The 27,667-nt window shown below is 44.0% G+C and overlaps 2 protein-coding genes across 2 annotated transcripts; one reads left to right on the top strand and one right to left on the bottom strand.

The window, feature by feature from the left end:
• The first annotated feature begins 1,955 nt into the window (after nt 1-1,955).
• On the top strand, nt 1,956-3,386 carry LOC131023508 (glutenin, high molecular weight subunit PW212-like). Its single transcript, XM_057953050.1, has 2 exons — nt 1,956-2,375; nt 2,556-3,386. The coding sequence occupies exons 1-2, from the start codon at nt 1,956-1,958 to the stop codon at nt 3,384-3,386; spliced, it is 1,251 nt and encodes a 416-aa protein (XP_057809033.1).
• Nucleotides 3,387-23,496: 20,110 nt separating this feature from the next.
• LOC131023752 (2-methylpropanoate--CoA ligase CCL4-like) lies at nt 23,497-25,747 on the bottom strand. The gene is made up of 2 exons (XM_057953324.1): nt 24,306-25,747; nt 23,497-24,219 (listed from the first exon to the last, which is right to left on the bottom strand). The coding sequence occupies exons 1-2, from the start codon at nt 25,561-25,563 to the stop codon at nt 23,618-23,620; spliced, it is 1,860 nt and encodes a 619-aa protein (XP_057809307.1). The 5' UTR covers nt 25,564-25,747; the 3' UTR covers nt 23,497-23,617.
• Nucleotides 25,748-27,667: the final 1,920 nt, after the last annotated feature.

The following is a 27,667-nucleotide window of genomic DNA, read 5'->3' as shown; positions in this document are numbered from 1 at the left end:
TCCACTGTATCAAAACGGGAGGAGACCTCCTGGCGGAACTGGCCAAAGGACTCGTCAAAGTGGGCCTGAAACTGCTGAAAGGCATTGGAGGGGCCGGCCTCAGGATCATAAATGAAAGCAGGTGGCGGCACGGGCTCCTCCTCCTCGGCATTATCGTCCTCATCATCGTCATCTAAAACATGTCGCACCGAGGATGACATGCCCTCGCCCCGGTTAAATTGCTTCAAGATTGCACAAACCTTGGGGCGTTTGGCCTGTGGAATGATGGTGAAATCAGAGGCCACAAATGTCTTTAGCTCAGAGCGATCAATCGTCCTTGTCTCAGAGGCGCGCAGGTGGGCGGGGACCTAGGTCGGCGGGAAGAGGCGGAAATGGAGGGCCAGGGCGGTAGAGATAGGTGACAGGGAGGGCTTGAAACCCCCGTACCGGGCCATGCTGTGAAGCTGGTTCCAAATGATGGTGGTGGCGTCAATCGTCTTCTTGCGCTTTGCACACCATATCATATAGAGTTCGGTCGCATTCACTTTGTTCGCCTGTTCCTTGCCCACAATGCAGAAAGACAAGAACTTGTGTAGCACGCCGATGTCGGCGTCTATGAGTTGATTGCTCGGGGCACCCTAGCCGGTCCAAGTGGGTAAACCCGTCAATTCTGTCCAAGCTTTAGAGGGCACCCACGTATCTGGGATTCCCTTCAAACGCCTCGGGTGAAACCCAAAAACTTCATTCATGATCTGGTAGGTGACGACGCATGGCGTATTGAGCATGCGACAGTGAAGCTCGGACTTGTCGGCGGTCATATTGAGGGTGCAAAGGAACTCCAAGTGCAATGGAAGCAAGCCCGGCGGCGTGGTTTATGAAAACTTGAAGAGTCCCAAATTCTTCAAATGTGTCTCTATGTCCTAGGCAAGTTTCACCCTTCGGAGCAATGGCCAATCGAGACAGCGAGGTTGGGTGACTTGCTTCCCTTTTAGTGCCTTCCACCGAGTACCCTCCCAATCTTCAAAGATGGTGAACGGGGCATTGTAGACATGGCGGTTGTCCGTTGGTGGCGTGGGAGGACGAGGAGGGCGGATAGGTGAGGCCGGCTGGCGGCTAGAAGAGGCCGGAGGGCTAGGTGGGGCCTCATCCTCGTCTTCGTCGACTATGAGGTGGCGGCGGCGCTTGTAGGTGGTGAGAGGCGCCATGGGATGAGGTGGATGGAGGTGAACGGCGGCGGTTGTGCAGACGGCGGCGCCGTGGACGGCGGCCGCCGTGGGACGGCGCCGCCGTGAGGCCCTTTCGCAGGATCTTCCAAAAACAAGCACGGCCCGCGCCGTGGGGCCGCGGCCGCCGTCTCGACGGCGGCCGCCGTGGCACGGCGGCCGCCGTGGCACGGCGGCGGCCGTGAGGTTGTCTTCGAAATTTGCTCCAATCGATGCTGAAAATACTTGACAACTCTCGAATCCTGTACACGACGACAGTATACCCAAAAAGATCATCGAGCACGTGAAATATAAGGCAAAAAGTCATGAAACACGCCCAAAAGCACAGCAGAACAAACGCAAAAACTGCCCAAAAACGAGGTAAACAAGTACTACCCCAACCACAAGACACAGGAGATTAGGAGCCAGATAATGAACTTCCTGCAAGGAGCTGACGAGCCTCTCCACGAGGCTTGGGAGAGATTCCAAGAGCTCCTTCGCTAGTGCCCACAACACCAGTTAGCACCCGTCATGTTGATGCAGTTCTTCTATGACGGATTGATTCAGACGGCACAATTCATGGTGGACAGTACCGCTGGGGGCAACATTGCCCGAAAGACAGCTGATGAGCTCAAGGAGATCTTCGACACACTGGCCGCGAGCTCTCAACAGAAATCAGTCAGAGGAAGGAGGGTCGAAGCCCATGCTGTAGCCCCAAACAATGAACTGCAGAAGCAAGTAGCGGACTTGATGAGGCAAGTTCAGCATCTAAGAATGAACCAGGTGGAGCCCCCACCCGTTCAAGCACCACCAGTTCAAGCACTGCCAGCTCAGGCATCGCCAGCAGAAGGATGTGGCATATGTGGCGATTTTAGCCACGGAACCAACGAGTGCCACCGAATGGGGGAGTTCACGCCTGAAGGGGAGGCAGAGGTCTATGCTGCTCAGGGATACCCAGGGAGGCCTCAATTTGAACAGAGGCCCATGTATAACCAAGGGCAACAAAATTCCAACTCGGGTTGGGGAACCCAGCAGAACTCTGGATGGAGGAATCAGGCCCCAGGCCAAGGATCAGGACCTAACCAAGGCAATCAGTTCCGCCGACCTCCACAGCAGTTCGGGTATCAGAACCAGCAGCCTATTTACCCTCCTCAACAGCAGTTCCCCTTTCCTCAGCAGCAGAGCTACCCTCCAGCTTATCAGCAGCAGCAACCCCCGCAGTATCAGCAGTATCAACAGTTCCCTATGCAACAAGGGAATTTTCAACAGCAGCAGCAATTCCAGAGTACTCCCCAACAGTTTCAGAAGCAAGCTCCACCGCAGAAGCCGTCTCTCGAGGACACTATGCAATCTTTTATGGAGATGACTAAACAGGGCATGGAGTCGCAGTCGGCCACAATTAAGCGTCTTGAGACAACAGTGGGGCAGCTCTCTGGAACATTGAACCAGATGCAACAGCAGCAACAACCGGGGAAGTTACATGGTCAAGGATTGCAGCCTCACCAAGCTCAAGCAGTGACTGTTTTACGCAGTGGGAAGGTGGTGAACAACAAAGTGGAAGCCCCCGTGGAAGAACCACCCAAGGAAGCCCGCATGGAAGAGCAAGTTAAGGAGCCGCTGCAGCCAAGAGAGGAGGAAAAGGAGAAAGAGGAGGAGCCCGAAGTGAAGCTCCACAAGGCTGCTAAGCCATATAAGCCACCAGTCCCCTACCCAAGCCGGTTGAAGAATGAAAAGCTGGACCAACAGTTCACCGATTTCTACAACATGTTGGCAAAGGTGAACGTGAACTTGCCGTTGTTAGACGTGATCCGGAATGTCCCAGCTTACTTGAAGTTCTTTAAAGAGTTGGCCTCCAAAAAGAGGAGGTTCGAGGACAACGAGAAGATTTTGGTGTCCGAGGTTGCAAACTCCATAATGCAACAGCCCTTACCGACCAAGCAACGAGACCCAGGTAGCTTTGTCATTAATATTGCTTTGGGAAACGGTAAGGAAGCATCAGGGATGTTAGATTCGGGGGCTGGAATAAATTTAATGCCTTACTCTATTTTCAAGCAATTAGAGTTAGGAAATTTGAAACCCACTCGTATGTGCTTGCAATTAGCCGATAGGTCGGTGAGGTATCCTCATGGGGTAGTTGAGGATATCCTTGTTAGAGTGGGTGGGTTGATTGTACCTGTTGATTTTGTTGTCTTGGAGATAGGATGAAAATGGCAAAGAACATACTCTTTTGCTAGGAAGACCATTCATGGCAACTACTAACACACTGATAGATGTTAAAAATGGCACCATTAAAATGACTGTGTTAGGAGAGTCAGTGTCTTTCTCTGTGCATCATAATCGAGCCATGCCATCTTCCTCACTCACTAATGAATGTTCTTACATTGATGCTATTGATGGCTTGGCCGAGATGTTCTTTGTGCAGGAGCAAGAAGTTGTTGAGGTTTTTGCAGGGTCTGCGGACATGGAGGAGTTTGCCCGTGAAGACGAAGAAAGAGAGCGGGCCCGCAGAGCTAAGCTCCCCATTGATGAGGCCGTGGTGATTGACTATGCCACGAAGATGAAGTCAACCTTGGAGCTCAAGGAGCTCCCCAAGAACCTCAAGTATGTATACCTGGAGGGAGAGGCGGAAAAGCCCGTGATCATATCTGCCGAGCTCACGCACGAACAGGAGTTGGCATTGATGGAGGTTTTGCGGAAAAACAAGGCAGCTTTCGGCTGGGGTCTTGCTGATATTAAAGGCATTAGCCCCGCCACTTGCATGCACAGGATCCACCTTGAGGAAGGGGCGAGGCCCAAGAGAGATGGCCAACGGAGATTGAATCCGGTCCTCATGGAGGTGGTACGCAAGGAAATCCTCAAGCTATTGGCGGAGGGGATCATCTACCCGATCGCCGATAGTGAGTGGGTTAGTCCGGTGCACGTGGTGCCGAAGAAAGGAGGGATCACTGTCGTCCTTAATTATGATCAAGAGTTGGTGCCAACCCGCCCCGTTACGGGATGGCGCATGTGCATCGACTACAGGAAATTGAATGCAGCCACCAAAAAGGACCATTTTCCCCTCCCCTTTATTGATCAAATGCTTGATCATTTAGCTGGTCATAATTTTTATTGTTTTCTTGATGAACTTTCAGGGTATTATCAAATAGCCATTGCACCAGAGGACCAAGACAAGACGGCATTCACCACTCCCTTCGGCACCTTTGCGTGGAAGAGGATGCCGTTCGGCTTGTGCAATGCACCGGGGACTTTCCAACGGTGCATGATGTCGATCTTTGCGGAAATGATAGGTGATTTTGTTGAGATTTTTATGGATGATTTTTCCGTGTTTGGTTTCTCTTTTAATGACTGTTTGGCAAAAATTGATTTGGTGTTGCAAAAGTGCATAACTAGTGGTTTAACTTTGAGTTGGGAGAAGAGTCACTTCATGGTGACTAGTGGCATTGTTCTTGGCCACGTCGTGTCTAAAAATGGCATAGAGGTCGATAAAGCCAAGGTAGAGGTCATTCAAAAGTTGCCTCCACCTATTGATGTGAAAGGGATTAAAAGTTTCCTAGGTCATGCCGGGTTTTACCGGCGTTTCATTAAGGATTTTTCTAAGATTAGTCAACCCTTATGCCGTTTACTTGCCCAAGATGTGCCTTTTGAATTCAATGATTCTTGCATGCATGCTTTTGAGTTGCTAAAATCCAAGTTGAGCACGGCTCCAATCGTGGTTGCACCCGATTGGGCAATGCCTTTTGAAATCATGTGTGATGCTTCTAATTCCGCCGTGGGTGCAGTTCTGGGTCAACGTGTTGATAAGATGTTGCGTGTGATTTACTATGCTAGTTTGACTCTCAATAGTGCACAAGTGAATTACACCACCACTGAAAAAGAGTTGCTTGCTGTGGTTTTTGCTTTAGATAAGTTTCGTGCTTATATTATCGGGTCTAAAGTAATTGTACATAGTGATCATGCCGCTCTTAGATATTTGTTGACTAAGTCCCAAGCTAAGCCACGTCTTATCCGCTGGATTTTATTGTTGCAAGAATTTGATGTTGAGATTAAGGATAAGAAATGAAGTGAAAACTTTGTGGCCGATCACTTGTCTAGACTTGAACAACATGAGGGTGAGTCAAATGATGTGGCTATTCATGAGTTTTTCCCATTTGAGCATGCATACGCATTGACTTCGGTCCCGTGGTTTGCAGATATTGTCAATTATCTTGCTTGCGAAGAAATCCGACCTAACCTCACTTCCCAAGAGAGGAAGCGTTTTCTATCTCTTTGCAGGCAATATTATTGGGAGGACCCCTATTTGTTCAAGTTGGGAAAAGACGAGGTGATACGAAGATGTGTGCCCAACGAGGAGCAACAACGCGTCTTACAGTGGTGTCATGACGCGCATTGTGGAGGCCATTTCGGCGGCCAAAAGACGGCCCACAAAGTGCTCCAATCTGGTTTGTATTGGCCAACTCTCTTTAAGGATGCTCATTCGTTCTATTTAGCTTGTGATCGGTGCCAACGAGTGGGAAATATTGGCCGTAGGAATGAGATGCCCCTAACTAACATTTTAGTTGTGGAAATTTTTGACGTATGGGGCATCGATTTCATGGGGCCATTTCCCATTTCTTATGGATTTGAATATATTTTATTGGCGGTTGATTATGTGTCCAAGTGGATTGAGGCAATCCCCACGAGGACTTGTGATGCTAATGTTGTCCTGAAGTTTGTGCAGGAGAACATTTTGTGCCGTTTTGGGTTCCCCCGTGCTATCATTAGTTATGGGGGAAAACACTTCTGCAACAAATTGTTTGAGAAGCTCATGCGAAAGAATGGCATCACCCACAAGGTTGCAACTCCTTATCATCCACAGACTTCGGGGCAAGCCGAAACCAGCAACCGGCAAATCAAGGGCATACTTGAAAAGACCGTGCAACCATCGCGCAAGGATTGGTCCATCAAGCTCTCGGATGCCCTATGGGCATATCGGACCGCCTTCAAAGGGGTTCTTGGGATGAGTCCCTACCGTCTTGTGTATGGCAAAGCTTGCCATTTGCCGGTCGAGATCGAGCATCGTGCCTACTGGGCTATCAAGGCCGCCAACTTGGACCTTCGATCCGCAGGGAAACAACGAGCTTTACAAATGGAAGAGCTTGATGAGTTGCGCAATGAAGCATATGAGAATGCGCGCATCTACAAAGACAAAGTGAAGAAAATGCATGATCGTCGTGTCGTGCAAAAGGACTTCCACCCGGGCATGAAAGTACTGTTGTTCAACTCACGGTTGAAACTTTTCCCCGGAAAGCTCAAGTCCCGTTGGATTGGTCCATTCATCATCAAAGAAGTGCTCAATCATGGAGTCCTGGTGTTGACCAAGGAAGGCACCGATGAGCAATTTACAGTCAACGGGCATAGGGTGAAGCCCTACCTGGAGCATGAAGTGGTTGCTGTTGTAGTGGAGTCTCAAGCACTCCACGACCCACCTTTTTGACAAGCTTTTTACTGTCGAGCTCTCGACCTTAACTAGAGCGCTTCGTGGGATGCAACCCACGTTTCTTTCTTTTCTATTTTCCATTTTGTTTTGTGTGGAGTGAGTTCTTGTGGTGTTGTATCCTGTTGTTGCTGGATTTAGTTGGGTTTTCATTGGTGTTTTATTGTGGTGTTGCAGGAAATAGATGTACCGGACAGTCCCCGAGCTTGAAGGAGGTGAATTTTGCTGCCGGACAGCAAAATTATCAAAAGGCCGAAAGGGGGAAGGGGCGGCGGCGCCGTCTCACGGCGGCCGCCGTCGCTTGCGCACCACCAAATGTTTCAAACTCCACACCAAAAGCCGAAAGGGGGTCACGACGGCGCCGTCCCACGGCGGCCGCCGTCCACGGCGCTGCCGTGTCACAACGGGCGCCACCACCCCATTTTTTCCACCCAATTCCCCAAATTCAAGCCAAAACCCCGTAGGGGGTGCACGGCGGCGCCGTGCCACGGCGGCCGCCGTCACCCCCAGCCCAGCCCGCCCAACACAGCCCAGCCCGCCCCCTCCCTATAAAATCTAAACCCTAATTCCTCCCCCACCATCAGCCCCCTCCCGCCCCCCCTCACCACCCAAGTGCAAACCTCTTTCTCTCTTCCATTCTCCATAACCACCTCCACCACCCACATCCGACCACCGCCGTCCACCACCACCAACCTCCTCCTATCCACCGCCATCACCAACCTCCGTTTACCACCGCCACCCACACCTCACCAGCTATCTCTCTCTCCCATCCTCCATAACCACCACGCCCACACCCACCATCACCACCACCACTCCCTGCCACCGCCCGCAACCCACACTCCCTATCAGCCTCCATCCCGGCCACCGTCTGCAACCGCCGCCGCCACACAGCCGCAGCGCAGCCCAGCAGCCTTATCTTCCTCCGTCCACGGCCGCCGCCGCCGTGTCCCACAGCCACCGCCGTCTCCACGGCCGCCGCCGTCTGCACCGCCTTTGCCGTGTTGGCTGCACTCCTATCCAGGGATGTTCTTAAACTTTCTCTTTTTTTGTTTTATGCCCTGAGGACAGTGCAAGTCTTTCTCTGTGGGGGAGGGGTGTGATTTATGTGTTGTGGGGGTTTTATGGTTTTGTCTTGGTGGGTGTTGTTGATTGTGCTGCATGCGGATTTTAGGATGCTTTATCATTACGATGCATGCTTGGTTGTGGTGCCCTGTTTTGCTTGTTTAGGGGCGAATGGTCCCCTTCTCTTGTCTTCTTGTCTGTTTTTAAGTACATCACATGATTGATGGTAATTCACTGGCGATTCTGGATTGTGTCTGTTTGGTTTGTTATCCTCGTTTTTCTTGATTGATTTGTTCCCAATGAAGTGTAATTAGTTTAAGGTTTTGGTGCAACACCCTGATGAGCAACTCTTGATGTGATTTGTCCGGTAGATGCTAAGGGGAGTGTTTTCAGTGCAATTTCCTAATATCTGTCTCTGTTTTGATTTGTTTGGTTGGTTGTTGAGTTTCTGATAGTCTGGGTCTCTGCTCCTCTAATGATTTCATTATGAGCATGGGAAACCACACGAGAACATTTTGGATCACCTCCAAAAGTGCAATCTCGTGAATTATGGCCCATCTATTAAGAGCGAAAATAACTTAACCAAAAAAAAAAAAGAGAGAGAATGCGAAAAGTGAAAGAATATGAAAAAGGAATAAGACATGATTGTAAAGGAAATTGCATTAGGAAATTCGCCCTTAGCGGAGAACTGGGTCTGATCGGATTGAGTTGTATCACCTTGTTGTTGCACTTTTAAATCTTAGCTTTGAACACTTGATTGAGGGACATTGATTTCTTGAAGGACTTTGATTGGTTTGTGTTTGCTTGGTGAGAAGAATCGGTTGTGGGTTTTCTTTCTATTTTGTGTTTGTTGCTTGAGGACAAGCAAGGATTTAAGTGTGGGGGGGTTGTTTACCTCGTTTTTGGGCAGTTTTTGCGTTTGTTCTGCTGTGCTTTTGGGCGTGTTTCATGACTTTTTGCCTTATATTTCACGTGCTCGATGATCTTTTTGGGTATACTGTCGTCGTGTACAGGATTCGAGAGTTGTCAAGTATTTTCAGCATCGATTGGAGCAAATTTCGAAGACAACCTCACGGCCGCCGTCTCGACGGCGGCCGCGGCCCTACGGCGCGGGCCGTGCTTGTTTTTGGAAGATCCTGCGAAAGGGCCTCACGGCGGCGCCGTCCCACGGCGGCCGCCGTCCACGGCGCCGCCGTCTCACGGCGGCCGCCGCCTCTGTTCAAATCCGACACTTACGGATTTTCATATAAAAACCCATTTTTAGGGTTTTACTTGACACTTCCGATCAGAACAGCCTCCGGGACGAATTCCATACATTTTCCATTGTTTTTAGAGTTTCAAAACACTTACTTTCACTTGTGGATTCATTGGATCACTTGTGATTCCAACTATCATCTCATCAGATTAGTTTTTCTTGGATTGCTACGTTGTGTAAGAACTTCTTTATTTTCCTTAGTTAATTTGAATCCTTTGGTTTATTTGAATTCTTTAGCTTATGCCTTGATGGATGTAAATTAAACAAGTAAATTAAACAACTTGATGGATAGTTGGAATCACAAGTGATCCAATGAATCCACAAGTGAAAGTAAGTGTTTTGAAACTCTAAAAACAATGGAAAATGTATGGAATTCGTCCCGGAGGCTGTTCTGATCGGAAGTGTCAAGTAAAACCCTAAAAATGGGTTTTTATATGAAAATCCGTAAGTGTCGGATTTGAACAGAGGCGGCGGCCGCCGTGAGACGGCGGCGCCGTGGACGGCGGCCGCCGTGGGACGGCGCCGCCGTGAGGCCCTTTCGCAGGATCTTCCAAAAACAAGCACGGCCCGCGCCGTAGGGCCGCGGCCGCCGTCGAGACGGCGGCCGTGAGGTTGTCTTCGAAATTTGCTCCAATCGATGCTGAAAATACTTGACAACTCTCGAATCCTGTACACGACGACAGTATACCCAAAAAGATCATCGAGCACGTGAAATATAAGGCAAAAAGTCATGAAACACGCCCAAAAGCACAGCAGAACAAACGCAAAAACTGCCCAAAAATGAGGTAAACAATACACACTCGGTGGAGTCGGCGACTTTGAGATACTCGTCGAAAACATCCGCACTAACCCCGGTGGCTAATTGGTGGATAGCCGATGTGCATTTCTGCAAAGGGGAGAGAGAGTCTCGAGCGATTGCATCAGTGCTCATCTGGAAGAAACTATCTTCACCTTGAACAGCCTCGACGATGCGCAAGAACAACTCCTATGCATTCGAAAATGATCACAGTGGACGTATGATCGGGGACATTTCACACGCGCCGGCTCTAGCGCTGGTTGGGAGCAGTATGGAGCAAGCACTTGTTTCTGCAACTCTACCCACTCCATGAATCTTTCAGCTACATCGTTGGAATCAGGCGAAGAATAGTGCTGGGGTTCCGCCATTTTTGGAAGAACAAAGATGGAACTTTTTTAAGAAAAATTGAAGGAGGTAGCAGAAGGAGTGGGGTGTGATGAATGAGGGAGGTAGAATTAGTATTTATAGAGAGAGAAAAAAAGAGAAAAATTGCCAAACGGCTAAAATAGTCGTTGGCTATTAAAAAAAAAAATCAGCCAAATAGCCGTTGGAATGTTAAAAATTTAACTTTTTTTATTTGAGCTGCACGCGCCTACTCGAGTGCTACCCGAACACTCGAGTAACCCCCCCCCCCCCCCCCCGCCCGTAACGCCCTTACTCGAGCGCAACGCTCTACTCGAGTAAGTGATCGAGTAGAGCGTTGCGAATGCTCTAAGCTATTTAAGATCTTATAACCCCCTTCAAAGTGTTTGGCAAAATAAATTTCTAAACAACTTAAAGTTCTGAAAATAAGCTCCTTAAAAAATAAGTTCCACTACCCCAATTTATTTTTTAATAATCTTATATGCAACGATTATTTTATAAATATTATTCAATTATAATTTGTTGTTTTCATTTTATACCATTTCAAGTCCCTATCTTTTTCGATTCTCTCTCTAACAAATATTTTCTCTCTCTAGTAAAAAAAATTAGTATCTAATTAACTTATAAAGTTCAATTATCCGAACAATTTGACAACTTAGCCAAAACACCCTGGTAGTTTTCTTTTTGTAGACTTTCTTGTTTGCACAGAGATGGATGCATAATTATTACATGTCCAATGGCTTTTTTACGTCAATTTGAAGGCCTTTAATTTTCTTTCTTTGTAATTGACAAATTGTAACTGTTGCATATACTGTGAAAAGTTTGAAATCTTAAAGCATTCTTTTTCTATGCCGATCTTTTTAATACTTATATTTCTTCCTCCTATGAGCATTCATCTGCATTGGAACATTCGCAGTGGGAATGACTTGATAGCTTACTTGATAGAAGGGGGACCACAATGAGTAAGGAGGCAACAGTGAGATGACTTGATAGCTTACTTGATTTTTTTAGTTTTGGTTTTTGTATTTTTTATTTAAATTTAATTGCACAAATTTAAATAACACAATTTACTTCAAATTTAAATTGCATTAATTTTAAAATCCTAAAAATTGCATAAAAAAATTACATAAATCTTAAAAATTTTAAAACATGTCCTAAAATAGCTATTATGGCCCTAAAGGTTAGAAACATGCCCAAACGTGCTCGATCAAATCATTTTGGAGCTGAGCATGTATCTGTCTATCTCGGAGAAGTTCATCTCTTTGCACATATTCCTCGAAATAAACCGGGATAGCTCGAGCACTCTCCGTCGAGTCACTGTTAGACGCCCCGTGCCTGCGTTGTCATCTCTCCAATAGGTAGCTCTTTCACCTTCGTTCTCCACAATCATGTTGTGGAGAATGATGCAACACATCATGATGTCCTTGAGATGCTCGACGTGCCAACTCCGCGCCGGACTTCGAATGATTTCCATTGAGGTTGAAGCACTCCAAAGGCTCGTTCCATATCCTTCCGTGCCGATTCTTGCATCTTCTTGAACCTCACCTCCTTTGGATTGGCCGTCATCGGTGGACTCTTGACGAAGCAACGCCAATCCAGATATATATCGTCGCACAAGTAGTAGCCCATCTGGTATAGTAGTGTCGGTTGGCCTCAAAGATCACCGGCGGCACCGTTCCATCCAACACGTCGGAGAACAGAGGCGACTGGTTCAGAGCGTTGATGTCGTTCGAACCGGCGACACCGAAGAAGGCATGCCAAATCTATAAATCGTGGGATGCAACGGCCTCCAAGATCAAGGTGGGATCCCCTTGATCACCGCGTGTATATGCGCCAAGCCACGCCTTTGGACAATTCTTCCACGCCCAATGCATACAATCAAGACTCTCGAGCATCCCGGAAAATCCGTGTCGCGCCTCGTGCATCTGAAGAAGGCATTGGGCGTCCACCGCCGTAGGACGTCGCAGATACTCGACTCCGTATGCCCGGTTGACAGCTTTGCAGAATCTCTTTAGGCATAGACGCCCCGTCGTGTCGGCGACCTTGAGGTACTCGTCGAAAGTATCCGTACTGACGCCGATGGCTAATTGGCGGATAGTCACCGTGCATTTCGGCAAAGGCGTGAGAGAGTTCTGACCTCGTGCATCATGGCTTATCTGGAAGTAAGTATCTTGACCTTTCACGACATCGACGATGCGCAAGAACAACTCCTTCTGCATCCAAAAATGACATCGAAAAAATTTAGGCCCGTACGTCGGATTGTCGTTGAAGTAGTCTTGCATGGGCAGCCTCACGATCATGGTAGAAGTAAGACCGGTGATGAACAACACGTTCGAGCTCCGGTTGGGAGTATATTTGAGCAACCAATTGTTTTTGCAACTTGATCTCATCGATGATCTCTTGCGCTACCCCGTCGGACGAAGACGATGAAGTATCATCGAACCATTCGGCCATTTTTTGGAAAAAGAGAATGAAAATGTAGTAGAGAAAGAGAGAAAGATTGAAAGTGTGAATGAATCGGAGAAGTGAGGGGTATTTATAGGGAGGGAAGTAAAAAAAAAAAGAAAAAAGAAAAAAAGGGGAGAAAACGGCTAGAAAGCCGTTGAATGAAAAGGAGATTCTTTTTTTGAAATCTGCCCATAGCAGTTATAAATTTTAAAAATTTGAAATATTTATTTATTTATTTATTTATTTTAATTAGGCGCGTGTGTCACACACACACCATTCCTTAAAGCCATCGTGCCTTACCCAAAAAATCAGGTAAACCTCGAATCAGCCGAAGCCACAGCAGCTTACTCGATTTGTGGGTGACTCGAGTAGGTGGGATCGAGTCACCCAGTATGGGTGCTAGCTCTTATACTTCTATAATTCTTCTTCTACTATGATCATTCGTGCAATCGATTCTATTTTACAATTGACTTTTTAAGATTTAGACAGTCATACATGTGTGTGTGTAAATTAGAAAAATAGAGAATTGGTAGATATTAATTCGTAGACGGACGTTATTTATTCGAATAGCTTTTCGTCAAGAAGGAGAACTGAGAAGTACTGCGGATTTTGAAATTTCTACGGGAAGAGAAGATATTGTTGTTTCTTGCCAAAGAAGTAGGATAAATTGTTCACTGTTGCAGGTTTTGATTATTGAATAGGTTGTAACTATATTTATTTGAATGGAATTATTTAAGAATATCGGATTTAATAAAAATTTTCATCATTTATTGTTTTAAAATGCTCCGTATATTATATATTTATATGTCCCCCTAGGTGGACCTAATTATTTATATTGATTTAAGATTTAGTGTACCATATTTATTATATTATTTTCAAATTTTTATACTTATTAATTAAGATTTATTTCATCCAATCAAGATATATAACGATTTTTATTATTTATTTTTATTTTTATTAGTTAATAATTTATTATTATGATTGATAGATAAATCTAAAGTTAGGGTATATAACTTTTTTGATTCAATTTTTTTTGAAATAAATATAAAATATAATTTATAATATTATACTAATAGATATTATTTTCATAAAAAAATTAATTAAAAATAAATATAATGATATACACAAAATTATTGAAAATAAAAAATCTCATCCTATTTATATTGGTCAATTAATTTGTTTTGTTATGCATGAGAATCAGGTCGTAGCTAGTGGCTACTTGGTCATGTTTCTAAAAATGGGGTTATAGCAAAAAAATACACGAACTTTGGAAAAAAATGTATTTCCTCCGTTTACTAAAAGCATGGCACGTGGACATAAATTTTAATAAAAATAGTGATAATTTTTATGTAGTGAAGAAATGATCCACCAAAATTTAAAATGAGTGGCTGAAAATGAATTAAGATTGGTTATTATTTTTTTTTTAAATAAGAAGTGTTTGGAAGGATAAAAGATAAGAAAAAGTGGTGGGGTCATGTCTTAAAATGGAAAGTGTCATATTTTTTATGGACACTCAAAATAGCAAAAGTGCCATATTTTTCGTGGACGGAGGGAGTAATTTTTACCTGAACTTTCAATTAAGCTAAAAAGAATATATGAATTTATATTTTTGTTGCAATTTTCACCTAAATTTAACTTTCGACGAGAGCTTAGTTGGCAGTCGAATTAAGTCAAATATATTAATTTTTGCTTTTCTATACCTCCGAGCTTCTAAATACTCATCATTATTGACAAACATATTTTTTGTACCTCAATTCTACATGATTTGTTGTCATTTCCCTTCATATTTTGCTTGCAAATGCGTGTTTGTACCCTAATGTTGAGTTTTATGAAGATTTGATTCCTTGGTGTAGTTTTGGAGTGATTTCAAAAAAAAACTCAAAGATTAATTGGAGGATTTTGAAGACATGAGATTGAAGTACGTCTCGAGAGTAATTCGTGAGCGCAAACGGCGACCAAATCCGAGTCCGGACGAGGGAGACCGGAGTAAAATGAACGGACTGCGCAAAGAGCCCAGGGCCCCACTGTCACCACCCGCGGCCACAGGCGTGACCGCGGCTTCCTGGGCGTTTTGATACAGATTGCATCCGCTACACCCGCGGTCTGGGCCGCGGCCGCGGGCCCCTGACTCCTGCACCACGTTCCCATTCGCGGTCACTGCCATGACCGTGGGAAAAAGATGGGATTTCTCCCTTTGGTGGGCCCAGACATGAATTCAGCCCCCAAAAACACATTTTTCCCTCATTTTTCATATCATTCATCACACACACCCAATTCCATCTTCCCCAACACTCCATCAGAAACCCTAGCCTCATTACTACTTCCAACTACCATTTTGAAGAAGCATTGAAGAGGAGAGAAGGAAGAAAGCAATCTTGAAATAGGATTTGTCACTTTACTCTCTGTTGGGTCCCGGAGGGTTGCTGAACAGGTGTATAAGGGGGGGATACACATGTAGGCTATTTTTTCGAAAACTTTTGATGTTAACTGAAATAGTATCAACTGATACTGAAAGAGTTTGAAGAGAAGAGCTGTTAAACAGTTTCAGTTAAATAACAAAACTTTGACTGTATCCAAAAAGGGAATTCAGTCAGGATTTGTAACAGAGGAGTGTTATGAATCTTACCGATTAACTTTTGGTGTTAACTGAAATAGTATCAACTGATACTGAAAGAGTTTGAAGAGAAGAGCAGTTAAACAGTTTCAGTTAAATAACAAAACTTTGACTGTATCCAAAAAAGGAGTTCAGTCAGTATTTGAAACAGATGAGTGTTATGAATCTTACCGATTATCCGAGTTAGACTAATAATATTGGCAGCGGAAAACTTAACTTTTGAAATAGCCTTTGATTAACACATTGTCATGTTATAGTTTCACTTTGTAATTAATCAGTTTCAGTTAAAAACGAGTTTGTGCACAGATAAGAAAGTAAAACTGAAAGCGATAAACGACAAATGATTTTTACGTGGTTCAGAACAAGTTTCTACGTCCACGGTCAGTTAAACACACTGACAATCACTCTGGGCTTGTGCTTACGGGTGCACAACAAACCTTAGACTGAAAATATATTTTCCAGTACCAACACTCTGGGTTAGATTTCTCGCTCACTCTTAGCACGCTAAGACACAAGTGCCTTTTCCAGCGGGTGGCTAAGATCTCTTAGATTCAGAACACTGGTCTGAACTCCTCTCTACTCAAACACTCTTTTCGCTCGGTTGAAAGGAGGTTCGAAGTACCAACTAGATTACAGAGAACAGGCTGTCCGTAATCGGAAACTTAGGCTTTGGATATTACAAAGAATTTTCCTAAGGAACTAAGAGAATGTATGAAATCAGAGAATTGATTTTGGCTTTGAGAATTCTTTTCTTCGATTCAAAACTTTTGAAGGCAGTGAATGGCTGAGTTGTGATTTTGGCAGAGTTTCAGCTTGTGCGTTTGAATCGGTGAAAATTGTAGTGTTCCTCGAGCTCTATTTATAGGAGAAGTCTTGAATAGATCTGTTGGCTGAGATGGTCTTCAAGAATTCATCCGTTGTGAGAGTAATTTGAATTTGCCTGAGGCTTCAATCATCGAGGTTCCTTAATTTGGTGAAGAACGGCGTCTCAGGTACAAGAGGTAAGGCGTCTCTGAAAAGTTATCACTAAAAATGAATACTCTGCAGAGAAATGACGATCTTCAATATCTCTGCATTTAATACGGCTGTACTTGAAAGTGTGTGGCTTCCTTTATACTCAGGAGTTTCAGTCCGAGGAAGAATGTCAACTGATACTTGACTTGAGTATCAGTCCGCTAAATCCACGTGGCCTGCATTATTACTTAAGCCATAACTGGTTCTTCAGTAAGCAACTCTTTCAGTCAAAACGTCAGTATTTGACTTGGCCTTTTCACAACTAACTTCAGTTGAGGTCTTCAGTCTTCAGTCTTTCGGTCTTCAGTCTTCAGAACACTAGAAAAATTAGAAAGTGAACTCCAACACTTGAGTTCGGAAGGTTCTAGTCTATTACAAAGAAAACCTAAGGATTTTGGTATCATCAAAACTAGGGCTAGGATATTTCATTAAGTTCCCAACACTCTCTCTTTCATTTATGTATCTCTTTGTTTTTGGATTATTGTTTGTGAACATGTTAGGCTAAAAATCCCCCTTTGATTTGGGGATTAGGCTATTTGGATGTTGTAATAGATTGAATATTATGCTCAATATATATCTTGTTTGTTTCTATTGCTATTATCCTTTTCAAGCCCGAGGTTTATATCTTGTATGGATTGTTGGCCACTTTCTATGCATTTCTAATTTGTGATTTGAATCGGGAGAGGATAATCATAATAGATTAGGAGCTTGAAATATATCGAATCAATAAACCGGGAGGTTGAGAGTTGGGTGAGAGTTTATCGATCTTTGTGTGCTTTTGGGAGTTATAGGTTAGAGGTTGACCGGGGACAGTAACTATGATCCGTAATCTACCGTTTTAGTCGTCCGGGAGGGGGCTAGAACTAGTTGGGAGATCACTCTAGATAATTAGGAACATCGAGATTAATATTGAGCTAAATTGAAGTCTATTGCTTGTCCATTGATGCCTAGTCCCTAAATCACCTTAACTGCCTTATTAATTCTCTTTGCTTATTTGATTTTATTTGTCTTTGAACTTATTAGGTAGTCAATTAGATAATCAAACCATTCACCTTATTGTTTAGTCTAAATAGCTCTAGCATGATGAATTATGATAATTACTAGATCTAACTACTAATCCTTGTGGAATACGACCTTGATTCCTTCATATTGCAACTACACCGTATACTTGCGGCATAGCGAAATAATAGCGAACAATTATCAAAAGTTAGACCAACATCAGGTGAATTTGCGACTACCAACTAAGCTCTAATTTCGCCGAAAGTCAAATTCATGTGAAAATTGCAACCAAAATATAAATTCATGTATTTTTTTGGCTTAATTGAAAATTCAGGTGAAAATTATAACTTTTTCCAAAGCTCGTGTACGTTTTGGCCATAACCCCTCTAAAATTAAATTTATAAGAGGGGAGGTGTTATAAGGTTGTCCCCACCATAACGCATCCTCTCTCCAATGCATTGACATTATAAGTGGCGCTATAATATTCATTTTCATATAATCCCATTTTTACTCTTCTATTTGAAAATTCAACATTTCATTAAAATTAAACATTACATTCATTAAAATAAAATTACAATAATTTAAATAAATAAAATTCAAAATTCAACATTAATTAAAAAAAATTCGATAATTTAAATCTACACTACATGAATCCTCTACGCCTGAGTACTTCTTCAACCATGTTCTTGTGCTATGCGAATTGAGCCTCCGACATATTCAAAATGTCTGTGTTGAGGATTTTGAAATCGAGCTCCTTCATTCTCATCCCGGCTTCTCTAATTTTTTGCTTCGACATCTTTAGCTTTTACTTCGGCAGCTTTAGCCTTTGCTTCGGTTTGTTTGAATTTTGCTTCAGCGATGGAATTGGTTTCAGTGGTAAATTCCTTGATTCCTTGTGTGACGTGTTCCCGTGCTTCGTGCGCTTTCTTCTTCTAGGATTTCACTTTCTTTTCCTTGCCTTTATCACGCTTTGCCGCGCTATCTAGCCTTGGGGCCTTGTCGTAATACTTGGCTCGGAAGATGACGTTGTGACCTGCCCTTTCGAGCCCTTCGATTTCTTGGAAGAGTGCACATCCTCGCCCTGACACACGAACTGTTGACACTCGCGAAAAATCATCCAAGCTTTGAAATACTTGAATCTAACTCTATTGTTGGCCTCGTAGATTTCTTGCGCATGCTCAGTGATTTTCTCAACACTCATTCGGCTACCCCAACTGGCATTACATTGGTCGTAGATCGACTCCCACACCTTGACATCTTTTGGACGCGTTGAAATTGAGATTTGATATGCTTGTTCTCACCTACAGGAGCTTCTTCTGGTTTAGTATCGTTGAATCTTTGAGTGATATTTCTCCAATATTGGATAGCTTTTTGGCCCTTCCCCAATATTGAGTTGTGGATAGCCTCCGCCCACAACATGCAGATGAGCTCCGTCTCCACGGACGTGTACCCAGTGCGAGGCTTGGAAGACTTTGGCTTCGGGCCTTCGGTGGTTTTGACTTCGGCTTCAACGACAAAAGCGGTGAGTTCGGGGGTTGGAAGAGAGCCTGGGGAGAAAATGCTCGAGCCTTGAGAGAAAGGCGCAAACCCCATCATCGGGTTGGAACTAGGAACACTCGCACCTTGAGAGTAATTCACCATGTAATCGTTAAATTCACGATCCACTTTTTGAACTAAATATGAGAGAATAGATGAAAAAGTGAGGGAATAAAAGAGCATTGTGTTGGATGTGAAAAATGAAGTGGAGAAGAAGTGGTATTTATAGAGAATAAAAGGAAATAAAAAATAAAAATGGGGAGAGCCGTTGCTGCCAAACGGTCAAATAAAAATAAAATAAAATGGCTCCGCACGTTATTTAATACATATAATAATTATGTGTACAAGTGATGGTTATTAGTTTTTGGGTTAAGGTGCAGATAGGCCCCTTAAGTGGAGGCCCTTATAGCGTTTTGCTCCCCTTACTCACTGTGTGTGCAATTTAGCCCCTAAAGTACCAAAAATCGAACATTTAACCCCCTCCGTCCTAACTCCGTCATTCAACCGTTAGTTAGTAATTTATTTATTTATTTTTTATTCTAAAAGCCCCCTGTAGCTGCTCTCTGGCCTCGGCCGTAGCTAGACACCACCGTCTTTTTCAGATAGCCAAAATTCCCCGGACATAGCCGCCGGACCTATCTTTGCAGCCATTGTATCACTATCACAAAATCAGAAAACCACAAAAATCAAAGATTGGGGAATTTACACTCCAATTAGAGAATTACAAAATAAAATTAAAACACCTTTGTCAACACATGAACAGTCAGCTCGTCTCTCTGACTCGCGCACGACCCGTCACTGGAGATAGGGTTTATGCGGGAGAAAGGTATAATGGCGCTGCGTTCGCCGCTCGACCTTGGCTGGGATCACGCCGGCCTAGAATCAGTGGCATTGATCCTTCCCTCTGCCACACATTTACACACACAAAATAGAAGGGGAAGAAAAAACTCCAACAAAATTTTGTCACCTTCCTCCTGTTCTCGGCGGACGCCGCCTCCGTCAATGACCTCCTCCTAGGCCCGCAGCAACAGCTTCCCATCTATCCTTCTCTTTTGCTGGAAGCACGACATAAATGTCGCCGCACCCTTTAAAATTCGACGGAGCCGATGACATCTTAGCTTCGGGGCATCCGTGAAACGCGATGTCTGTAGGTGATCTGCCACCGTTACTTCCAAGAGTCGATGGGCATCCAGCTCAAGATCAGGAAGGCATCCAACTCCCCATCATCGTCGTCGTCGGCGACCATTAGTGTAAAGGTAGAAGAAGAAGAAATGGAGGTGGGCCCCACAATTAGAATTAAAAAAAAAATTACTAACTAACGTTGACTAACGGAGTTAAGTCAGAGGGGCTTAATTGTGCGATTTTTGGTACTTTAGGGGCTAAATTGCACACACAGTGAGTAAGGGGAGCAAAACTCTATAAGGGCCTCCACTTAAGGGGCCTATCTGCACCTTAACCCTTAGTTTTTTAACGATAATATTAGTTTTTATAAAAAAATTAAGAGTAATATTTTTTTTATTTTAAAATCGATAGTTATTTTAAAATCGATCATTATTAAAAATTAACAAGTTTTAGTTATACATCTCGACATATTTTTAGGTTATGCATAAATGAAATTATATACTACTCCCTCCGTCCGCAATATCGTTTCCACATTGTGGACGGCACGGGTTTTAAGAAAAGTGGTGGATAGTAGTGGATATGTAGTGAGTGGAGTTTGGGTCCCACAATTGTTGTGAGTGGAAGTTTGTGGACCCTACTTCTATAAATGGAAGTGGAAACGATATCGCGGACGGACCGAAATGGCAAATGTGGAAACGATATTGCGGACGGAGGGAGTATTAAAGATGAGTTTAAATGAATTGATAGATGTTACTCCCTCCGTCCACTAAAAGTGCAACACTTTTGGTGGACACGAGTTTTAAGAAAAATAGTTGGTAGATATGTATAAAATAGAAATGAGTGGTTGTGGTTGACTGGAGTGTGGGGCCATAAAAAAATGAGTGGTTGTAATTAAAAGGAGAAAGTGAGGTCATGCCCTAAAAAGGAAAGTGTTACACTCTTTGTGGACGTCAAATCGGGTAATTGTGTTACACTCTTGGTGGACGGAGGGAGTATAATACTAATAATTTGCCTATTCTATACTAGTGACTATTCGAAAGAAACTTCAAGGTTAATCGTGCTTAACCTAGAGCACTTCTAAGATGAGTGACCCACTGAGAAATATATTAAGTGCATACAATTTAGTACAAAATACGTTAAAAAAATAAAAATAAAATCCCTTCATTTGAAATCAATAAACTAAAAATTAAAAATAAAAGGGAAAAGGTGCAGATTGGCCCCCGAAGTAGTAGCCCCTATAGCGTATAACCCCTCTTACTCACTGTGTGTGCAACTAAACCCCTGAACTCCGAGAAAAAGGGTGCAAATTCCCCCCTCTGACCTAACGCCGTTAAGTGTCCGTTAATGTTTGGGTTTAATTGCACCCTCTACTTCAAGGATGGATCTGCACCTTAATTTTTATTATTATTAATTTTTTTATAATTTCAGCAACCCACCTCCGGCATCAACTTAACCGCCCCCCGTACTCATCGGCTCTAATTTACACTTTGTCAGCTCGCACGCGCTCAATCTCTTAATCGTCGACTGCTTACTGCCGACATGCAGCAGCATCATCAACTCCAAATGTGGACTTGGATCGAATCCTGCTTGGTCCAAATCCATATCCGTATTTTTTTACTTATGTCAGGATCCGGTCCAAATCCATTAGGACAAAAAAAACGAGATTCATGTTCAGATCCATTAGATTCACAGGGTCTCGAGTCCTGACCCGGATCCATTCTTTTTTCTCTTTTAAAATAAATTTACAACAAAAAATAAAATCATAATTATTATCTAGAGTTTTAATAATTATTAAAAAATAAATAAATAAAATTTAAATATATATTATATAGATAAATATATACACAATTAATATCATAAGATAAGCCTAAAAGGTTAAGGTGTTGGAGGAGATGCTGTTGTGCGGGGCGGTGAACAAGCTGGTGGCGTTACTGCATGTAAGCGGTGGGCAGTCGACAACCAAGAGATTGGGCGCGTGCACTGACGGAGCCAGGAGGGGGCTAGAGCCCCCTCCCAAATTTTGAGTTTTTTTTTTTTTTTTTTTTTTTTTTTTTAAAGATATATGTTTATACCTATTATAAAATAATTTTGTTTTATAAAAGAGTATTTGGTTATTATATTCTCTCATGTATACTTAATTTAAGGATAATTTTGTTATTTAAAACTATATAATCTATGAAATATTGTTTGTTATTATTACTATTATACTTGTCTTTTAATAAAAAATGCCTAATATGTATGAAATGCTAAAAAAAAATATAATGTATTGAAACTAATTTGTAATATATAGAAAATATATAATCTATGAACATGTTGTTTGTTATTATTATTATTATGCTTGTCTTTTAATAAAAAATGTCTTAAATATACGGAACGTCCAAAAAAGTTTTGTGATATATTAAAACTATATAATCTATGAAAATATTGTTCGTTATTATTAGTATTATGCTCGTATTTTAATAAAAAAAATACCTTAAACAAAAATGCTAGTATTCACCCCCCCCCCCCCGAAGCGTGCGAGCTGACAAGGTGCAAGTCCGAATCGATGAGTACGGGGTGGTTAAGTTGATGCCGGAGGTGGGTTGCTGAAATTATAAAAAAAAATAAAAAAAAATGAAGGTGCAGATCCACCCCTGAAGTAGAGGGTGCAATTAAACCCAAACATTAACGGACACTTAATGGCGTTAGGTCAGAGGGGGAAATTTGCACCCTTTTCTCGGAGTTCGGGGGTTTAATTGCACACACAGTGAGTAAGAGGGGTTATACGCTATAAGGGCTACTACTTCGGGGGCCAATCTGCACAATTTCCCAAAATAAAATATAAAAAAAAACAACTTCAAATTAACGACGGAAGTTTCTGTCGTTAATCCGTTGTTAAATTTAACGATAAATTTTTTTGTCGTTAATTGAGTTATTCACGAAAGGTTTAAAGACGGAACAGATCCGTCGTAAATTTAATTAACGATGGAAAATGATGTTTTTGTGACGGAATTTTCCGTCGTTAATTGCGATTTTTTTTTTTGCAGTGATATGTGTGTTTTCATTTCTCGGATATCCTAAATATATAGGGTTTGTTTCCATAAAAATTACTAATGTTTTTTGTATCATTTAACTTTTATATTCATATTTAATTTTTTAATTTACTTTAATTCTACTTTATCATTAAATAATAAATATGGGCATATTAAGAAGTTTATTTGTATGTTTTTATTTTAATGACTTTTTAAATTTTTATATAAATTCTAGTTTATATAATTGGGACAAAATTATAATATTTTTTTACGGAGGGAGTAAGTAGATAAGATATTAGTAAGTAGATAAGATGCTAGTGAAACAAAAATAAATACTTGTAGATATATTTTACCTTTACAAGTCCAAAGAGTAACTGTTAAAGACGTTACACACACGCAAACCCACTCCCCCATCACTTGTGCATAAATGTATATGCATGTTCTACTCTCATAAATGTATATGCATGTATCGTGCGTGTATATTTATTTTAATTATATATCTGATGTACAAATGTTTACACGCGCAAGAGTTGTCAGATGTTCTTAAAATCGTTTCAACGAACCAACCTCACCATTGTTCCCTAATTAATAACATTGCTTTCATAATGTTCTCAAAAAATGAAAAAACATTGCTATCATAGGCAGTTCCGAATATTATATTTGACGTGCGTCAACATTTAACAATATGAAATACAAGATACACAAAAGAAAAAGAAAAAATAGAAACAGTTTGATGGTTATGTTTAGACAAAAATCTTGCCCAAATCTTTGGCCAGGTTTCTAAGGTGAAACTTTTGAACTTTGCCGGTGGAAGTCTTGGGCAGCTCGGGCTTGAAGACGACGGTTCTGGGCACCATATAGAGCGGCAGCCTGGCCTTGCAGAATTCCCTAATCTCCTTCTCGGTGGGCTTCTCCGGCGCCCCCTCCTTGAAGCTGATAAAAGCGCAGGGCGTCTCCCCCCAGAAGGCGTCGGGGCGAGCCACGACGGCGGCCTCGTTGACCGCCGGGTGGGTGTAGAGCACGGCCTCCACCTCGACGCTGCTGAGATTCTCCCCGCCGCAGATGATCACGTCCTTGGACCTGTCCTTGACCTCCAAGTAGCCGTCGCTGTGCATGACTCCCACGTCTCCCGTGTAGAACCACCCGTTCTCTCTCATGCTCCTCTTCGTCCCCTCTTGGTCTTTCAGGTATCCCAGCATCACGCTCCCTCCGCGCAGCACGATCTCCCCCATCGTCGCCCCGTCCCGAGCCACGCTCTTCCCCGATTCCGGATCCACCACGTCCATCTCGCCGAACGCCACCGTCCTCACTCCTTGCCGAGCCTTCAGCTTCGCCCTCTCCGATGCTGCCATTTTTTTTCCATCAAATTTATTATCACTCAAAACAAGTACTACCATAATTGTCGGATATTATGAATTAATTTCCACCTACCACTTAGATGATTCCACTCCTGCTTCCACGCGCAAGTCACCACCAGTCCGCCGGTTTCCGTCAGCCCGTACCCGTGGCTGACCACAAAGCCGAGCTTCTCGGCCCGCCCGAGAACCGCCGCGGGAGGCGGCGCTCCGGCGGTCATAATGTTGACGGGGGTCTTCAGCGGTTTGGCGCCGGGGTGGTTTGTAAGCATGTTGAGCACAACCGGGGCGCCGCACATGTGCGTGACTCCGTACTTGTCGATGGCCTGGTAGATGGAGGGCGCATCGACGCGGCGGAGGCAGACGTTGACGCCGCCCACCGCCGCCATGCCCCAGGCGTAGCTCCAGCCGTTGGCGTGGAACATGGGCAGCGTCCAGAGGTAGACGGGCTGCTTGGGGACGGACCAGTCGAGCAGCGAGTCGACCGAAATCATGAATGCGCTGCGGTGGCTGTGCAGCACCCCTTTGGGCGAGGAGGTGGTGCCGGATGTGTAGTTGAGGGTGATGGGATCCCACTCGCTGTGGGGGCGGAGCCACTGGAACGCCGCGTCGCCGCTCTCCACCATGTTCTCGTAATCGATGCAGCAATCCACGGAACAGCTTTCGCAGGCATCATCGCCGATGAGGACTAGAATGGGGCGGTGCAAATGCGGAGGGAAGAGAGAGACGGCCTCATGAACGAGGGACTCCGACTGGCAGTCCGCGAAGATGAGCTTGGAGCCGCTGTGCTGGAGAAGATTGGAGATGGCGTTGGCGTCCAGGCGGAGGTTGATCGTGTTGAGGACGGCGCCGGCCATTGGGACTGCGAAGTGGAGCTCCGACATCGCGGGGACGTTCGGGGCCACCACGGAGACGACGTCGTCCCGCTTGACGCCCAGGGCGACGATGGACGACGCGAGTTTCAGGCATCTGGTGTAGGTTTCCGACCAGGTGCGGACAGTGTCGTTGTAGATAATGGCGGGGCAGTCGCCGTAGACGACGGCAGCTCGTTCCAGATAGTTGAGAGGTGTGAGAGGGGTTGAGTTTGCTGATCTTCTGGGTTGTACCTTCTCGGCGGTTTTGGTTTCTGGAGGGAGTAGGGCGTTGTTGGGAGTGGGAGGGTTGGAGAGGGAGTATGACAGTGATGCTTTGATGCATGTACTTACTGTTATGGTGGAACCTAGTAGTTTAGAGCGCTGGTTGAGCCATGCCAGAGCTGGTTTTTGTTGGAAGGGAGAGGGCGAAGAAGAAGAAGAAGAAGAGATTGAGATGTGTGAGTGGGAGAGAGTGTACATGATTAATTGTGATCTTCTGTTTTTGGAGGAGTTCTGTCGGCATATACAGTTTATTAATAGCGAGGCTGCCCATGTAACAGAGTAATGAGAGGGGTAGAAATGTATATTACCAATCTAGGGCATTAAATATGGAATACCTACAGTAGATAGACCAAATCAAATAAATTACATAATCTACCCACCAGGTCATCATAATATCATATTACAAAGTCGCGATATCAAATACGGGTAAATACTCATCCGCGAATCAAAATTTTGTTTTTAGCCACAAATTTAAAGACTGTACAGTTCTGATCGGATCTCATTCTATGCCTCATCGTATTTCACTATTAATTTTAGGGAAAAGGTGTAGATACACCTTTGTAGTAGTAGCCCCTACAATGTGTGACTTTTCATAGTTGATATTGGATCAAATATGCTCCTGAAGTCTTAAAAATCGATCAATTAAGCCCACCGATCAAACAGACGTTTTTATCCGTTAGTTTAATTTTTTTTTTCAAAGTCTTCCTCATCTCCGGCGCCTTCTTCCCGTGGACCACCGCCAGCCGACCATCCTCTCCGTCGTCACCGCACGTCTTTTCGACCACCCAGATGAACTCCTGGCCGGAGTTCTCTAGCGCCGCGCGATCTCGTGCAACTGAGCCGTCTGAAACAGACCAATGTGCCAGGCTTTGTTTTTAGGGATTTGGTACCCCATGAAATTGACCTCTCGAACCGCCCGCTGCAGCACCAGGAAGGGGATCGGCGGATGCAGGCGGAGCGTCTCCTTCATCACCGCCTGCAGGTACAGGAGATTGTTGATGTGCGCTTCCTCGAATCTCTTGCCCTCTCCGACGACGCGCGCGAGCTCGCTCCTCGTCGCTGCCATTTCCGCGGTATTCTAGAAGCACCTCTAGGAAATCCTTTTTCGAATTAGGGTTTGATTTCTTCTCTCTAATCCGTTTCTTGATTAATCCGGCGACAATTTTCAACGCCTTCCTCATTCCGTGATCAATCTTCCACCACAAGCCTTGAGGATCGAGCCACCTGAGGCACGGGAACAAATCGACGATGTTGGGCTGGCCGAAGCAATTCATGAGCTCGATCATGGCAGCGAAGAATTCTGACCCCTCCTCGGCATCGGGGCTGACCAAATCTGGTGCCGTAGAAGACGATACGGGGGATGTTGAGGCGGCGCGCGACAGCGGTGGTCCACGAGAAGAAGGCGACGGAGATGAGGCAGATCTACGGGAAGAAGGTGAAGATTTTGAAAAAAAAACTAAACTAACGGACAAAAACGTCCGTGTGGTCGGTGGGCTTAATTGATCGATTTTTAAGACTTCGGGGGTCTATTTGATCCAATGTCGACTATGGGGAGCCACACGCTATAGGGGCTACTACTATAAGGGTGTATCTGCACATTTTCCCTTAATTTTATTATTTTAGAAATAAAAATACATAAAATATAATATTACTCTCTCTATCCATAAAATATCTATTTAAGTGGAGTGAACTTAGGTTTTAAGAAAAGCAAAATGTGTATTTAGTGAGTGGATAAAGAATCCCACAAATTAGAAATAGTGGTGATAATTAATTAAATTATTTTCAAAAATTGTGAATCTATTAGTGACAATGTGAGAATTATAAGAGTGATAGTCTATGAAGCACCGGGACGCCCCTAGTAGCCCGTATCCATTCCGAGGACGTCCAAGGGACGAAGACAATACGTCCTTGGGGATGTCTTTTTAGTACCCTATTTTTTAAATTCTTTTATTAATTAAAAATACGTTTAAGATACTATCAAGTACGTTTGACCATAAAGAGATACGATGGAAACCCTAGCCCCTATTTTGTGTCTACGCATTTCATTCTTCTCTAACCTCATTCACGCCTCATTGCTGACTCTGAAGCTATTCACGCAAACGCGGGATGGTCTCCGCGCCGTCTAGGCTCACCGCCGTCTGGGTTCACATCATCGTCCACTGGATTCGCGTCGTCCTCAAGCTTCAGCCCCCCCTTTGTTGCGAACTCACTCTGAATTGTCTTCACGCACGTTACTGCGATCGATGTATTTTGGGTCCACTGCCGCCATCGTTGGGTTCGCACTATCTTCAATCAGTTGGCA

The sequence above is a fragment of the Salvia miltiorrhiza genome, chromosome 4 (genome assembly GCF_028751815.1).
Source record: "Salvia miltiorrhiza cultivar Shanhuang (shh) chromosome 4, IMPLAD_Smil_shh, whole genome shotgun sequence".
NCBI classification, from domain to species: domain Eukaryota; kingdom Viridiplantae; phylum Streptophyta; class Magnoliopsida; order Lamiales; family Lamiaceae; genus Salvia; species Salvia miltiorrhiza.
Note: the sequence above shows the minus strand (reverse complement) of the source record. Positions and strands in the feature narration are given on the sequence as shown.